Here is an 18,375-nt window from a genome sequence, read left to right as displayed (position 1 = left end):
AAAACAATACATAGTAACAAATCTAATATTTAGCAATCTAAATTACAGTTTTAGGTTAAAAAATCCAGAAGAAACCCCAATATATATATAAAAAGCACACAATCGAATCATACACAGAAACTACATGGGCAAGGGGGAGATGTTTCAATTCCCCCATGCCTGATGGCAGAGGTGGATTTTAAGGAGTTTCCGAAAGGCAAGGAGGGTGGGGGCAATCCTTATCTCTGGGGGGAGCTGGTTCCAGAGGGTCGGAGCCACCACAGAGAAGGCTCTTCCCCAGACGACATTGTTTAGTCGACGGGACCCGGAGAAGGCCCACTCTGTGGGATCTAACTGGTCGCTGGGATTCATGCGGCAGAAGGCGGTCCTGGAGATATTCTGGTCCGATGCCATGTAGGGCTTTATAGGTCATAACCAACACTTTGAATTGTGATCGGACACTGATCAGCAACCAGTTCAGACTGCGGAGTGTTGGAGTAACATGGGCATACTTAGAGAAGCACATGATTGCTCTCAGAGCTGCATTCTTCACAATCTGAAGTTTCCGAACATTCTTCAAAGGTAGCCCCTTGTAGAGAGCATTACAGTAGTTGATCCTCGAGGTGATGAGGGCATGAGTGACTTTGAGCAATGACTCTCAATCCAGATAGGGCCACAACTGGTGCACCAGGCGAACCTGGGCAAACGCCCCCCTCGCGACAGCTGAAAAGCCTTCCCTGGAGCCAGGGGAGGGTAAACTGTGTCCTCCCCCATCCCCCCGAAGGCTCTCTGGAAGCCAAAAATACCCTCCTAGAGCCTCCGTGAGAGCCAAAAATCAGCTAGCTGGCTGGAACATGCATGCACGTCAGAACTGAGCTAAGGAAACAGTTTGCGTGCCAGCAGACATGGCTCTGCGTGCCACCTGTGGCACCCTTACCATAGGTTCTCCATCACTGCCCTATATACAAGTTACATTTTGTAAGATTTTCCAGTGAGCTAAAGGAGACAAATCAATCGATTTGTCATCCTTAGCTCACTGGAGAATCTTATGCAAAATATAAGTGTTCTTTTTTTTTTTACAATTATTATTTTTTAATGACTCCTAGGATTGATGGCTTTTACACAACTTGCAGCTAAATGTTAATTTAGGCTTCACAGAACACACTGTCCACTATACAGAGCAACAGCTCAGCATACTTCATGGAAATTTATTTATTTTTGTCAAGTGCATATTGGTAGTATTCAAAGTTATAACAATGTTTATATACATGATATTGGTACTATGAGAAACATTAGGGCAGGGACAGAAGGCACACTGGCGTGCTTATGCACGCGTATTTAAAATCCATTTTATTTAAATGTATTGCCCATCCAATTTCAGCAGACTATGTACATGTAATACTGCAAGATGTTCCTCCCTTTTTCAATAATAAAAGCAGGGGAACCAAGCTTGATATTCTCAATGGGATTTCAGTTTTTGCTGCCAGTTGTGAGGATCAAATAAAGAGCCGGTATCCAATTTCCATGCCTTCCTCACATGCTTAGCAGCATCTGTCTACTTTCCTAATTGCTTGTGAGTTGAATTGTCTCCTGGGTTGAGTTTCTCCTGAGGAAAAAAACCATTTAACAATGCACAACCTGGACAGTTTTAAGACAGGCGAACTCTTAGAATTCCCCAGCTAGCATTTTGTGCACAGTGCTCTAAGGCAGTATTTCCCAACCTTGGCAACTTGAAGATATCTGGACTTCAACTCCCAGAATTCCCCAGCCAGAATTCGCTGGCTGGGGAATTCTTGGAGTTGAAGTCCAAATATCTTCAAGTTGCCAAGGTTGGGAAACACTGCTCTAAGGATACAAGGATGGAAGTTTCAAATTCAGCTTTGCCAACTTTATAATTGGGGCCTTTTTTCTTGAATGTAGAGAAAAGTGCTAAATTTTGATTTCTTGTATTCTTAAAATCTGTATATCAATGCATTTCGTTTCACCGTCCACACTACAGTAGTCATTTTTTAGCAGGCACATTGGTAGCCACCTTAAAGCAAAATCAGCTGTGTTGCCATGCAAAACCCGGAAGGGACCTGCCCTATTTTATTCAATTGCGAACGCGCATTCCTTCTGTTGTCCTTAACCAAGATGGCGGCGAAGCTTTCAGCGTCTATCCCCTGGCGCACACCTTTGACCTCTCTGCCTTAAAGTCACAGCCGACTTCTGAACGGAGCATGCGCCTTCGGGACTCCGCTTCTTTTCCTTTAAATAAGATGGCTACCTTGTTCTTTTCTTCCTCCGTCTTTCCTTTAGTGGAGACGTCGGAGCAGGCTTCTTTCGTCGCTCTGCCTCTTGCGCATGCGCCCATAACTTGTGGAAACGATACTTTCTTGCCCGAAAGCAAGATGGCCGCAGCCTGAAGCTGCGAAAATTCAGCTGAGAGGAAAGCGACGGTTGGGGGGATTCCGCGACCTGCTTTTCTTCTCATGCGACGCCGGGATGCTCCGCTCGAGCGGCTTCTTCCGCGGCATCGAATGTCCCTACGGGCAGGCCTGCGGGAGGCCCTACTGCCACTTCAGACACCCGCCCGGGGCCCATCACACCACCGATGGCCCTATACCGCCTCGACGCCTTTTGGCCCTGTCTGGTCCGAGCAGACGCCCCGCTACAGTCGGAGGTAATCGGACGGCAATGGTGACCTCTCCTCCAACCGCGGTCTTGAGGAAAAAAAGCCCCCACTACCCGTGCTCCGTGGCGCTGTTGAAGTCGGGGGCGGGGACGGAAAGCACCGGCGTCCCTTGTCTCGCGTGGGAAAAAGGCGGCGTGTAAAAGCGTGGACGTGATTGGCTTATTATTATTATTATTATTATTATTATTATTATTATTATTATTATTATTATTATTATTATTATTATTATTATTATTATTATTATTATTATTACTTTACATTAAAGAAATCCCCTGTTCTCTCTATTACAGCGAGCGCGACCCCCAACCCCACCCGGCCGGCTTTATTAACCCACCCTGTCCCATGGGATGTGGGTGTGTCTCATTGAGGCGGGGCTTCTTCCTCTCCCTGATCTGGGAAAAGGAGAAGAAACCTTGTTAAGGGTGCGAGGGGAATTTCTCGAGAGGGTTTTGAATGGGAGGAAAGCAACGGAGAGCCTTGGTCCGTCCCCCCCCCCATCAGAGTTACTCATACCTCAATGTGGGTTAGTCGGGAGCAGCCATTGACACGCATGGAACAGCTTTCCTGAACCTGGGGTGGGTGGGCAGAATATAGCAATAGCATTTAGACTTATATACCGCTTCCTAGTGCATTGACAGCCCTCTCTAAGCGGTTTACAGAGTCAGCCTATTGTCCCCAACAATCTGGGTCCTCATTTGACCCACTTCAGAAGGATGGAAGGCTGAGTCAACCTTGAGCAGGTGATGAGATTTAAACTGCTGAACTACAGCTAGCAGCTAGCTGAAGTAGCCTGCAGGGCTGCACTCTAACCACTGTGACACCCTGGCTCGTTCAGGGAAATCTCCCCCAGGGGAGCTATGCCTCCTCCTCCTTCTCCCTGACTCCAGTATTGGGTTCCTACCGGTTTGGATAATTGCGTGCAGCTCCGCGTCTGGCGTGCACATGTCCAAGCGAGAGTTTGCTTGTGCGCATGTGCATGAAGCAAAATCTCATGAGGGGATGCGCATGCATGCGAGATTTTGGCGCAGAAACAAAAAATTACCAAAATCTTGCACATATGTGCAACCCCCTCATGAAATTTTGCTTCCTGCACATGGGCAGAAGCAAACTGTCGCTCGGATGTGCGTGTGCGCACATGCCAGAGATGCGGAGATGCATGCAATTATCCATACTGGTAGGAACCCACTACCGCCTGACTCCCATATTGCATTTGCAGGAGGAAGAAGAAAAAAAATGCGTATGTTCATAAGTTATTGTAAGCAATTCAAGTGGATTTAAAGGGAAAAAAAACTTGTCTGTAGTGTGTGTGTTTGTGTTGGTGTGTATGTAGATGTTGGCTGTCATCGGTGCCTTCTGGATCCACAGTTCCTTTTTTTGTACCAGGATGTTTCCTCGCAAGGCACAATTTATGGAAATCGGTATCACCAAGTGTGGTTCTGGTCGTTTGTAACAGCTAGCTTTGGAAATGGCCTGGTAAATTTAAAGGGAGCCTCTGCATTTGGGGAAAGGTTCGTCCCTGGCTGCGTGTTGTTGGCACAGATGGGCAAAAGTAAAAAAAGGGCACTCTCCTTCCCTAGCTTCTTCAGTTGAAGCTGGTGAAGGTGCAAGAGTTTGAAATTTTGGCTAGTCTAAAGAAAAGAAGAATTAGGGGCAATGTGATAGCAGTCTTCCAGTATTTCCCTCATACATCCCAGTGGCCAGTCAGGTCCCACAGAGTTGGCCTTCTCCAGGTCCCGCCAGCCAGACAATGTCGTTTGGTGGGGCCTAGGGGAAGAGCCTTCTCTGTGACGGCCCCGGCCCTATGAAATGAGCTCCCCTTGGAGATCTATACTGCCTCAACTCCCTGCCTTCTGTAAACATTTAAAGACTTCTGCAGGCAAGCCTGGGGCCATTGAATTTCTAACACCTTGCCCCACCCAATGAATCAATGTGTGATGGATGATGGATGAATGGATTATTAACTTTTAATTATGAGGATTTTAATGTGTAATAGATTTCTACATGCTGTGAACCGCCTTGAGTCCCAGGAGAAGGGCGGCATAGAAATCAAATAGATAAGTAAATAAATAAATTTGTGGGGCTGCCACAAAGAAGAAGGAGTCAACCTCACCCGATTCCTAAGAGGTCAGTAAGGGGCATGCATAAGCGCACCAGCGTGCCTACTGTCCCTGTCCAATTGTTCCCTCTTATCAGTACCCATCTTATGTATATAAACAATGTTATATCTATGTGTATTACAATTACATACTTGACAAAATAAATAAATAAATAAATAAAATAAACCTATTCTCCAAAGCACCAGAAAGCAAGACAAGAAACAATGGATGGAAACTAATAAAAAAGAGAGAAGCAACATGGAGTTAAGGAGAAAACTTCTTAACATTGAGGACAATTAACCAGTGAAATGACTTGCCTTCAGAAATTGTGGGTGCTTCATCACTGGAGATTTTTTTCTTAAAAGAGACTAGGCAGTCACTTATCTGAAATGGTATAGGTTCTGCTTGAGCAGGGGGTTGGACTAGAAGACCTCCAAGGTCCCTTCCAGCTCTATTCTGTTCTAAAACAAGTTGCCAGCTTGCTCGCTAGGTAGCTGCCAGGCAGGCTTGTTTTTTTCCATGAAGTCACTGCTGTACTATGCATGGCCAGTTACCAAACATCGGTTTCCAAGAAGGTGTATTGATAAGATATTCCCACACCTTTGGTTTTAGTGCAAACACTAAAATTAAATTGATGGAAGGAAAGAACCTGGTAGGTAATATGTATGGGCAGTGTAGAGTGTATATCATGTTTGTTCCTTCAAACTACGGCTGGATGAGGGTTATCCAGAAAATAAGGTTACAAGATTTTTTTTAAAATGCAAAGAATGCAAAGAATGAATATATTTTAATAAAAGTTACATGGATTGTAGCATAGGTATTACATTATTTTCCCACATAATCACCATTCAGTTCAATACATTTTATCATCCGTGGGACGTGTTTTTTAATGCCTGTGTCATAGTAGTCTCCTGCCGCCCTTTTCGGTCAGTTCGTCCCTTCGGTTTTCACCTTGTTGTCGTCGGAAAAGTGTTTCCCACCATGGTGTTCCTTCAATATAATGAACAGATGATAGTTTCTGAGTTTGAGGTTGGGTGTGTGAGAGGGGTGCCTTAGAACATCCCAACCCAATGTAGTCAACAATTCTTATGTTGCATGAGCAGTGTGTGGACATGTATTGTCATGAACGAGACAGACCTCCGCCATCAGCATCCCACAACATTTGTTTTGGATGGCTCGGCAAAGTTTCTTGATGGTCTCACAATATCTCGCAGCATTGATTGTTTCACCTCTTTCCAAAAAACCAACGAGCATAATCCCTTTTCTGTCCCAAAACATTGACGCCATGATTTTTCTCGCTGATTGCTAACTTTTGAATTTTTGGGCTGAAGGAGAATAGGTATGGCACCATTGCATCGATTTATGTTTGCTCTTTGGAGTATGGGGATAAGCCCAAGTTTCATCTCCTGTCGCTATACAGTTGAGAAAAGCCTTGCCTTCAATCTCAAAACTGTCAAGAAATTATTGGGCAGGGCCGACTATCGATTTTGTGCGCTTCAGTAAGCGTCTTGGGCATCCACCGCACAAACAACTTGCGATATTTCAGTCGATCACTTATGATTTCATGAACAACAGTTCGTGAAATGTTTGGATAAAGTACATGTACATCGTCAATTGGTGAATGGCAATCACAGAGAAAATTTTATTCAATTTTCAGAGCACATTATCAGTCACAACGGACAGCCGTCCACTTCTGTTTTCATCATGAATTTCTCTCCTTCTGAAATTGAAATTCCACACCCATTTTGTCACATGCTGCCTTGACATCACGTCTTCTCCATAAACTGAGACGATTTTGCGATGAATCGCAGCAGCATTCATGCCCTTAGCATTCATGTAGCGTATTATTATGAGGACGCTCATCTCTAACCTTCACTACAACGTCAGTCGATCTGAATTGCCTGAACTTTGGTCATGTGACCATGGAGATGTTGCACCAGTTGTAAGTGTGAAAATGGTCATAAACCACTTTTTTGAGTGCCATTGTAAATTTGAATGATCACTAAACAAATAACATATTTGGTGGTATTGTACATTCCCATTAAGTACTTTATATCTTAAAAGTTTTAAAAAATGTTAGAGAAGAGGAGGAAGCTTTACTGGACAAGACTGAGACTAAGCTGAAAGAGTGTTTAAAAATGATAGACTCCAAGAATGATATAGGGAAATGTTACATTTAATCAGGGGTGGGTTCCTCCCAATTCGGACCAGTTCGCCTAAACCGGTAATGACCCGCTAGTGACGTCACAATGATGTCACCAAACTAGACTGGTCCATGGGCACTGCTATTTTTTAAAAAAAAATGTTTTGAACTTTTCCTTCTTTTTTTTCCAATAATTTTTTAAACTTTTTTTCCTCCACATCAAAAACATAGATAACATACATTACAAATACCTTTAGTTAGAAGTTAATATACATATATTGTTGCTTAAAAATAATAGTACAATAACCAAAGTTACATTCCAGTTTTAATTTTATTATTCAATCCATCTCACTCTTCCCTCTCTCTACTCCCCTCTTTCTATCAGGTGGATATTCTACTTCTTGTACCTACTTTCCTACACCTTATCTCCCTTTTCCTACTACCATCTCATTCCTTGCTTTTCTGCCTCTCCTCCTCTCTCTCCTTTCTCCTCTTTCCTTCCTCCTTTTCTACTTCCCCTTCCATCTCTTCTTTCTCTCCTTTCTTACTTCCTGTTACGCTCTCTAAATTCTTCCTTGAGTGGATAATTTTACTTGCAAGAATGTTTTCTTATTTTTCTTCCCAGTAAAAAAACCAACAACATACATCATATAGGTCAACTTAGTAAACATATATCATCTACTAAATATCATTAATACTACTTAGGTTCATATCTATTATTCTATGTCATTAATGTCATTAATCTCATGCTGCTTCCTTTGTCTAATTTTATCACTCAGTTTACACAGATTGTTTTATTCTCCAATTAATTTTAATGCTATTATTTAATTCCTCTTCTAGTTATTCTCTCTTGCTTAATAAATCAAAGCCATTGTGCTTCATTAATTTCCACAATTACATATTTTCAGAATTTAAACGTCAATTCATATTAAATATTTTATATCTTATATAACTAATGTCTTTTACAATACAGGAGAAGGCCAATAGTTTTCCAATTTCAAAGCTTAAACAGATTCATTTTTCATTATACTGTGTTTTCCCCTCTAATCCTTCAAATATAACATTTTAACTTTGTTTCCACACGTCCAATTTGTACCGATCTGTAATATAATTATAATTTCCCAAAATTAATACTTCATTATATAATTAATTACTTTTAAATATGTATGTTAAACTTAATTCTTAAATAAAATTTATCAATATCAATGTCAATGTTTTTATCATCAACTATTAGTCATTTAGAACCCCAAATTTCTCAAGATTAAGTCATTTCATCCATTATTAATTGTGATTCTTTTCCTCTCTAAATGCCGGTTTTAACAATTTTTAGCTTACTCCACCAAATTAAAAACATAATTATAACCATCCAATATATTTATAGATATAATCCATTACGTTAGAAAAAGTCATTATATAATAAATAATGATCAAATAATCAAATAGGAATCAACCATCATTACTTATTCATTATACTGTATATTCCCCTCTAATATCACCAATAAATATTTATTTATTTATTTATTTATTTATTTATTTATTTATTTATTAGATTTGTATGCTGCCCCTCTCCGTAGACTCGGGGCGGCTCACAACAATAACAAGAACAATGTAAAAAACAAATCTAATAATTTAAAAAACACTAAAAACCCCATTATTAAAAGCAAACACACACAATAATATGTCATTATTTCAGCAGATCCAATTAATACAAATCTAAAATATAAAATAATAGTATTTCCCCAAATTTATCACTTAATTATATAATTATCATATATTTCAGTAAAATCATTAATATGTCCATTTCTAGTATCTTCTTTTATCTCTGAAACTTGCTGTAATTCTCTGTTTGAACTGCTTCTTCTGCTTCTTTCTCTTGTCTGCTGGACTCTTGTTCCAAATTCGTTCCAGTTCCATTGTTATTGTACTTCTAAAGTCTTTATTGTCTTTTAATACTTTCTCCATTTCTTTTATCACTCCATCTGCAAACTCCATGAAACATCTTTGTAAATCCTTACAGCAGTCAACACTATCTTTAAACTTCCCTGCCTCCATGCTGTTAAAATAGCAAAGCAACAGTTCACAAGTTATTTCAAGTGAGTCAAGTAGTTATCACTCCTTTAATGTATTTCCTCAATAATCTTTTATTGATATTCTGTACAATAAGTAGCCACTTGGCCTCCTTTAACTTTTGTTCTCCCCCTTTTTCCTACTTGATAAAAAAGTCTCAAGTCTTCATCTCGGCAATGTAACTCATCAACTTTAGTTTCATTTCTTCTCTTCAGCACTTAATCTTTAGCCTTCTTTCCAGGTGACATCCAATTTTTAAATTAACAATCCTGTTGGGTGCAGCTGCAGCGGCTAGGACAACAAGTCATTTCCCAGTGCCGCTGGTCAAGGACTTTTTGTTGACTCTCTGGAGAGGTTGCCACCCTTCCCAGGAAACCTGACGATGTCCCCCTCCAGGGTGATTCCGACCTGGTTCTGACCGAACTAGGTCCCCCCAAGTGTCATGGGTATCAGAATTTCCTGTGAAGCATGGGAAACTCTGTGTCACCGCGGCAATTGGCCATATTCCTCTGAATTTTTTCTTTCTTTCTTAGTATGTGCAGAAGCAGAGTTTCTGGCACTGTGCATGTGGTCACCATCTTGAAGGAAACAAACCAGCAGCGAGGTAACTTAGAATCACCACCACCCCGGCTTGGGTCATCTCAACTTTTCAATCACAGGAAGTGGCTGAAGAATGCCCTTCTCCTATTTTGCAGCCATGCACCATTTTCTGTCCTTCCCATTTTTATTTGGTTTTCCCTCCCACCCTGAAACCAAAAGGAAGCGAGGGGAAAGGAGGGGAGGAGGATAGGTCAGATTATTGCTATGATTTTTTGTTCCTATATTCTGTTGTTTAGGTATAAATTTTGTTAATGTAGAAATTTTACTTAGAGCCTATTAAACAACAGAGCTAGCTGCCTACCTGCAGTCGTGATTGTGTATCTTGTTGAATTGGAGGCCGACAAAGTAAGCAAAACAAGGTTTATTCAAGCAATAAACATCTAAAAAAAGAACAAGGCGCCACGCAGCGATACATATATATAGCATCAAAGTAATGACCCAATTATTCAAACCATTATTCATACTCCACCTGCACATGCCCCGGTAATGGCCTTAATACATTACACCCCTTCCCCCTTTAGCTGGTGCATACAAAATCTTCTAAATGCACCGGGCACTTTCCAATTCGCCCAGAACGGCACGGAGAGGGTGGGTCAACCACTGCAGGATCCACCACTGCTGGAGGCGATCGAAGGGACAACTCCTCAGTCCCAACTGATTGGCCATCCAGTCCATTGGGAACAGGTAAATAAACATCGACGGTTTCCTTGTCGGATAACTCCAAGTTTGGACTAACGACTGGGCAGTTATCTTCTGTTATAGTCGGGAGGATCCTTTGACGCATTTGGTCAAAGTGGCAATGCCACTCACGACCATCCTCAAGGGTTACCATGTAAGATCAAGGTCCCTTCAAGCTAGAAATGTTTCCTGGCCACCAAATCTTCTCTGAATATCAGCGGACGAACACTAGATCACCCACTTGGAACACACGAATGTGGTTTTCTGGAAATGCTGAAGACGAGGCATACAACAGTGCAAGCGATCCAGCGTTGTTCGTAATTTATTTTTTTATTTATTAGATTTGTATGCCGCCCCTCTCCAAGGACACGGAGGACAATTTACGCCCCATTAGTAACTCGGCTGGAGTTTTATGAGTCACTGTACTGGGTGTTGTATGTTGAGCTAACAACAATTCTGACACTTTGTTGGCATACCCTGGGTAAACCTACTTAATGACTCCTTGGTCATGCCGATCATCCGCTGTGCCATGCCATTGCTGGCTGGGTGACAAGGTGCTATAGGGCCATGATGAATTCCCAACCCTGCCAAAAAAGACTCAAAAGTGGCTGAGGTAAATTGAGGACCATTATCAGATATGATAAGGGCAATGTGGCCATGTGTGGCAAATAAAGCTCCAAGGCAGGTTATAACAGCGGAAGATGACATGGATGGTAGGAGGCTTACCTCTAACCATTTAGAGATAAGTGATGAACATCAGGCGGGATCAAGGTCAGTCTGGTATTTCCCATTCCTGAGGTTGAGCTTTAGGTGGGGTGGCTCTGATTTGTTGGCACAGAAGGCAACTGGCAATTTTATGTTTGATGTCGGAGTCGATTTTAGGCCACCAAACACAGCCCCTCACAAGGGCTTTCAACCGGACTACTCCCAGATGGGCCTTGTGGAGTATGTCCAGAACAGAGCGCTTGAGTACAAGCAGAATGATGATACGACTTCCCCACAATAAGCACCCCTTCATTATAGATAGTTTAGACTTTCAATGCAAAAAAGGGGCAAACCCAGCTTGATCATGGCTCTTTAGCCATCCTCTGAGTAACCAGCTATATACTGTGGACAATATAATGTCTCGGTAGAGAGCTTTAGCAACGTCCGCAGCAGTTAGATGCGCCGGGGAATCCTGAATAGCCAACACAGAAGACGTTGGGGCTGGATCTTCTAAGGTAATAGACAGAGGGCAATGGCTTAAGGGGTCAGCATGGCCAATATTCTTCCCTGGCCAATAGATTAATGAATATGAATAATTGACCAGGAATACTGTACACCTTGTCATCGAGGGGATAGAAGTTCTGGACTCTTATTTGTCACCAGCCAAAAGGCCTAATAGTGGTTGGTGATCAGTAACTAATTGAAATGTTTGGCCATATAGTGAAAACGTCGTACTCCTGCAACCAATGCCAAAGTCTCCCTATGTATCTGGCTGTAATTCCTTTCCGGCCTAGCGAGCATTCGTGAAAAAAAAAAGAAATGGGGGCTTCAGTGCCGTTTGGCAAACGGTGACCCAAAAGAGCCCCGACACCTTAAGGAGAAGTGTCACAAGTAAGAACAAGCAGTAATCGGGGAGAATATTGTGCTAACACAGAATTAGAAGTGAGCGCCTGTTTGACAGCCATGAATGCTGCCACCAGGGTTGGACCCCACTTCCAAACTGCCCCTCTATCCAACAACCAATGAAGATGCTCAGTGAGGGAGGCTTTGTGCAGATAAACACAGAATAAAGGTTTAAAAGTCCTAAGAAGGCCTGTAATTCTTCCTTAGAATGAGAGGCTGGTGCCTCAGTTATGGCTCTAGCCTTTGCTGGGGCTGGATGAATTCCTGAGGCATCGATAAGGAATCCTAAAAATTCTACTTGAGGCACGGCAAAAACGCATTTATGTGATTTCAATTTAAGACCCACTTCCTGGAACTTTGAAAGTACTTGCCTAACCTGTTTAAAAGTTCAAACTTCGATGAACCAGAGACAGTTACATCATCAAAACATGGGATTATTCCTGGAATACCATAAAGTAGGGGCTTCATGAGTCCTTGGAATATTGCAGGGGCCGAATTGAAGGCGGGTGCACCAAAAAGCACCCCAGTGCATGATGATGGTTTGTGTCTCAATGGTTTGGTAATCAACCGGCAGTTGCTGATAAGCCTGGGAGAGGTCAAGTTTAGCAATTATGGAACCTTCTCCCAACGAGTGCAATATATGTTATACGACTGGCACCGGATATGCTTGCGGGGATAATGCCAAATTCATTTTTTTAAATAAGTTTTTTAATTAAATTTTTCCACAACAAACAAACAAACAAACAAACAACAACAACAACAAAACTTAAAGAAAAAGTGCCCAACACCAATAACCCCTCCACCATTAGGGGGTTCAGTTATTTACAGTAAATTACAATTTCTTCCTTGGCTCCGGTTTACATTCCTTTACATACAAAGAGTGATTGAAGTTTATTTTTCACATTGTCGTCAAATATTCTACGTAAAATATAATCTTTCACCTTATTCCATCGTGCCATCAGCTTCTCCAATTTATTTTCATCACAGTTAATTATTCTTGATTCCGTAATTTCAAAGTGAATGTGGTCCACCATGTACCAGTACCAATTTTGGATTGTCCATTTATTGCTGTCCTTCCACCCTAATACCACTACTGCTTGTGCACTTTCCAAGGCTGCTGTTTTGATTTCTCTAAATTCTCGTAATTCCCCAGGTTTAACCAGTATTGCTAATTCTTTCGTGATTATCCAATTAATGTTTAACATATTGTTAATTTCATTCTGTACTTCCTTCCAAAATTTTTGAACTTCAGCACATTCCCAGAGCATGTGCATAAAAACTCCTTTTATTTGGCAACCATGCCAACAGTTTCCTTTTCCTTTCCTCTGGAAGTGTGCTAGTTTTACTGGCGTGAAGTACCATTTGTGTAAGATTTTCCTTCTCATTTCTCTAATTCTTGTGTTCTTTATCTTATATATATTTTCTACTACTTCTTCCATCTCGTTTTCATTGATCTGTAATTCGTTTTGCCAGTATCTTGTTAGGCCTTTAATCACTTCCTCTTCCACTTGTAATAACATACTATAAATCTTACTAGCCTGTCCTTTTGAATCATTACTCTTTTCTTTCAGTATTTTCTCTAGACAGTTTTCTTCTCTTAAAAATGCCTCTTTAATCTCCGTTTTATTCAAATATTTGCATATTGCATTAATCTGCAACCATTTTTGTTGGCCCAACCACCATTCGAGGCGAGTTCTGTTAACTCTTCCGTCTGTTTCATATAATTGTTCTATTCTCATTATGCCTTTATCGTTTAATTCCTTTATAACCCTATCTAGGTTAATGTCATTATTTATATTCAAAACATGCAACGTTGATAATTTTGAGTTCATATTTGCTAATTTCCCTTGCCATTTTGACCAAATATCTACAGCTGCTTTCAAAGGATCGGCTAATCTGTTGATTTCAATTTTGCTCCATTTTTTAAATAAAATCTCTTTGTTTTTAACATTGTTAATCTCCTTTTCAAGCTTCACCCACTTCTTTTCTGTCAATAATTGTAATTCCATTAATCTTTCTATTTGAGATGCCTCTCTATATAATTCTAAATTTGGGTACCCCCATCCTCCATCTTTTTCTCTGGCAATCAGCCATCGTTTCCTTGTTCTAGGTTTTTTATTTCCTTCAATCCAATAATTCATTTTAGTGTCCCATTCCCTTAGTTTTACTCCTGGGAAGGTACCTGGTAAAACTTGGAATAAATACATCATTTTTGGAATAATCATCATTTTAAGAGCTCTTACTTTGGCCATTTTTCTCAAACTTTTATCTTTCCACTTTTTAATTTGCTTTTGCATTTTTTTCCATATTAAGTTATAATTTGCCTCAGCAATTTTATTTGGGTTTTTAAATAACCAAATTCCTAAGTATTTCATTTTTTTACATCCTAATTTCAATCCTGAGTTTTTTCGTATCTCGATTTGCTCTTTGGGACCTATATTCAAACAGAATATTTCTGATTTTTCAATATTAATTGATAGACCTGATTGGTCTTTAAATTCCTGAAGTACCACCATTAATTTTCGCATCATTTCAATGGGGGTTTCAGACAGTATTATGGCATCATCTGCAAAGAGATTTAATTTCAATTCGAGTTTCCCAATTCGGTAACCCTTCCAATCCCTATCATCTCTAATTTTATTTGCTAGAACCTCAATTGCCATTGCAAACAAAGTGGGGGAGAGTGGACACCCCTGCTTAGTTCCATTTTGTATATTAATTTTCTCTGTTCTATTTCCATTTACCCTAATATAGGCCATATTATCCTTATAAATTTCTTTTATAATTTGACAGAAGTTTTCTCCCATATTTAATTCCTTACAAAGTTGAAACAGGTAATTATGATTAACTTTGTCGAATGCTTTGTACACATCTAATTTCAGAACACATAATTTCTTTTTGGTAGTGGTAGCATGGTGTAACACATTAACAACATTTCTAATTGGTTCGTGAATCTTTCTTCCTTTAACAAATCCATATTGGTCTTCACCAATTATTTTTGGTAAGATACTCTCTATCCTATTTGCTATAATTTTCATAAATATTTTATAGTCCTGGTTTAATAAACTGATGGGGCGATAGGATCCCGGATCTAACAAATCACGATCTGGTTTTGGAATAGTGATAATCTCGGATGTCTTCCATGACTGTGGAATGTTGAAGGTTTGAAGTATGTTATTAAATAGTTTCCCCAAATGAGGTAATAATTGAGTCCCAAAAGTCTTATAATATTCCCCCGTAAGTCCGTCTGGGCCTGGAGCTTTGGCAGGTTTCAGTCCGTTAACAACTCTAATAATTTCATCATTTGTTATTGTCCCGTTTAGCATTTGTTTATCTTCATCAGTTAGTTTCTCCTTAGTCTCTATCTTTTGCAAAATAATCTGATCTTTTTTATATAACTCTTCATAAAACTCTTTCATTATTTTTTGCAATTCATCATTACTACGTTTTGTAACACCTTTCTTGTCCCTTAAAGCAACTACAGTGGTCCCCCGATTATCGCGAGGGTTCCGTTCCAGGACCCCTCGCAATGATTGGTTTTTCGCGAAGTAGCGGTGCGGAAGTAAAAACACCATCTGCGCATGCGCAGATGGTGTTTTTACTTCCGCCGCAGCAGCGAGGAGTCGAAGATTGGGGTTTCCCCGCCGCCCACGCAAACTCCTCGCTGCTGCCGCGCCTGTCGCTTGTCCGCCCGCCGCTTGTCCGCCGCCTGCCCGCCCGCGCGCCCGCCCTTCGCCCGCCCACGCCGTTCACTCGCGCCGCTTCCCAGCTGAGTCCTGAAGCGAACTTCCGCGTTTGGCTTCAGGACTCAGCTGGGAAGCGGCGCTGGGGTTTCCCTGCCGCCCACGCAAACTCCTCGCTGCTGCCGCGCCCGCCGCTTGTCCGCCCGCTGCTTGTCCACCGCCTGCCCGCGCGCCCGCCCTTCGCCCGCCCACGCCGTTCACTCGCGCCGCTTCCCAGCTGAGTCCTGAAGCGAACTTCCGCGTTTGGCTTCAGGACTCAGCTGGGAAGCGGCGCTGGGGTTTCCCTGCCGCCCACGCAAACTCCTCGCTGATGCCGCGCCCGCCGCTTGTCCGCCCGCCGCTTGTCCGCCGCCTGCCTGCCCGCACGCCCGCCCTTCGCCCACCCACGCCGTTCGCTCGCGCCGCTTCCCAGCTGAGTCCTGAAGCGAACTTCCGCGTTTGGCTTCAGGACTCAGCTGGGAAGCGGCGCTGGGGTTTCCCTGCCGCCCACGCAAACTCCTCGCTGATGCCCGCCGCTCGCCCTCCCGCCAGCAAGAGGGGGAAGACCCAGGGAAGCCGCCAAGCAGCTGATCTGCCCGGCGCCATCTACGCATGCGTGCCCATAGAAAAAAGGGCGCGCATGCGCAGATGGTGTTTTTACTTCCGGGTTGAAAAATCGCCATATAGCCTTTCGCAATGATCGGGATCGCGAAACGCGGGGGATCACTGTATACAAGATTTTTCTTTTCTTTTTTTTTAATAATTTGCCATTTGTTTCATTGATTTATTGCCCCATCCCAAAATTTTCTGCTTTACAATCAATCTCATATTATTCCATATTTGTTGATCCATAAGTCTCAGTTGTTTTTTTTAAATTTTTAGTAAATTGTTCCACTCCCCATTTCTTGTACTTTTCAATCTTTCTTGAGTTAATTCAATATCTTTAATTAATTTTTTCCTTTCTGTCTCACATTTTTTTTAAATATAAATTTCGGTACTGATACAATTCCCTCTCATAAAGGCCTTATGTGCATCCCAAATTGTTGATTGCTTCATATTTCCCGTGTCATTTAATTTAAAATATTCAATCAATTCTTTTTGGAGTTTCAATTTATTTTCTTCTCTTCCTGACACAATAGGATTGTATCTCCATATTTTTTGTTTATTGTTTGAGTCAAATACAATTACTGCTAATAATGGGGCGTGGTCAGATAGCCAAATGCTTTCAGTTTCAGCTCTTTTAAGATATGCATTCCTGATTTTGTTCATTAATATATAGTCGATGCAGCTAAACTTGTTATGCCTAGCTGAATAGAACGTGGCTCTATTTGTCACCTCGTCATGAAGATCCATCATACCTAATTTATTTAATGGCAAATTATTTTTTCCCTGTTTCCCTGCTATCAGTTCAATATTGAAACCACCTGCCAAAATCACTGTACCTTCTGCGAAGTTATTCAATTTACGCTTTGTATTTAATATGAATTGCTTTGTGTTTACATTTGGCGCATAAATTACTGCTAATGTTATTACCTTATCGTTCATTTTTCCTTTAACAAATAACGTCCTTCCCTCCTTGTCCCTTTTAATCTGGGTCAATTCAAAAGGAACTCTTTTATTTATTAAGATTGCCACTCCTTTACTTTTATTATTTTTGCTTCTGGACTCATATACCCCTCCCCAATCCTTACAGTTTGTTAATTTATCATTTCTTTTTCTCCCCTTATGTGTTTCTGATAAAAATAGAAAGTCTACTTTTTTATCCCTAGCCAGTTTCATGATTCTGTAACGTTTGAACTGTGACGACAAACCGTTTACATTTAGTGACATCAGAACTTTTTCACCCATTCCTTTTAATTATGTTTCTCCCCTCTGTAAAGCGAAGCATATTGGAAGATTCTCCATTTATAATCTTGAACCCCCACCCAAGTGCCCCTCCCTCAACATTCCCCCAGGGGGGAATCAATGGAAGAAAACTCCATTGGCTCCGAGAGGCACCCATGGCTTTGCTATCCCTCTAGTACGCTCTAACAAAAATACTCCTTTAAGAGTCAAATAGTAACCCTCAAAACCCCCCCCCATTCCTTCCTTTAGATATTACAGTGATCCCTCGATTAGCGCGGGGGTTACGTTCCAAGACCTCCCGCGCTAATCGATTTTCCGTGTTATAGTGGTGCGGAAGTAAAAACACCATCTGCGCATGCGCGCCCTTTTCCCCCCATGGCCGCACATGCGCAGATGGTGGAGTTTGCGTGTGGGCAGCGGGGAAGACCCAGGGAAGGTTCCTTTGGCCGCCCAACAGCTGATCTGCTCCGCAGCGCGGAAGCAGTGAGGAGCCGAAGATGGAGTTTCCCCGTTGCCCAGGCAAAGGGGAAACCCCATCTTCGGCTCCTCGCTGCTGCCGCGCTGCGGAGCAGATCAGCTGTTGGGCGGCCAAAGGAACCTTCCTTGGGTCTTCCTGCTGCCCAGGCAAAGGGGAAACCCCAACAGAGCCAAAAGAGCACCGGGCCGGTTGGTTCCCAACCAAAAGAGTTTACCCCGATTGTCCTCGATGGGGGAAAACAGCGCGTTGCCAGGCTCCCCATCTTCAAGAGAGGCGCGACGGCTAGCCAGGATCCACGCAGGGGAGAAAAGGCGCGCGCTCCCAGCCGCTGCGCCCCGCTTGGAGAGCAGCGGCGAGCAGAGCACAGAAGACGGCGAGGCTTTCGAGGGCTCCAAGGCGGGCGGCAGCGCGTCCTTCGAGCACGCCGGTGGCGACCCCAAGCTGAAGGCGGCCACCACACACACACATGCTGCCGCCGCCATCCA

At 42.2% G+C, this 18,375-nt stretch overlaps 1 protein-coding gene across 1 annotated transcript in view; it reads left to right on the top strand.

The window, feature by feature from the left end:
* The first annotated feature begins 2,362 nt into the window (after positions 1–2,362).
* The window catches only part of REXO1 (RNA exonuclease 1 homolog), a 69,325-nt gene continuing 53,312 nt past the window's right edge, over positions 2,363–18,375 (top strand). Inside the window, exon 1 of the mRNA XM_070747067.1 lies at positions 2,363–2,641. Within this exon, the coding sequence (XP_070603168.1) occupies positions 2,464–2,641 (178 nt within the window). The 5' untranslated portion in view covers positions 2,363–2,463. The remainder of the gene's footprint in view (positions 2,642–18,375) is intronic.

This window comes from Erythrolamprus reginae, chromosome 1 (genome assembly GCF_031021105.1).
Source record: "Erythrolamprus reginae isolate rEryReg1 chromosome 1, rEryReg1.hap1, whole genome shotgun sequence".
NCBI lineage: Eukaryota > Metazoa > Chordata > Lepidosauria > Squamata > Dipsadidae > Erythrolamprus > Erythrolamprus reginae.
Note: the sequence above shows the minus strand (reverse complement) of the source record. Positions and strands in the feature narration are given on the sequence as shown.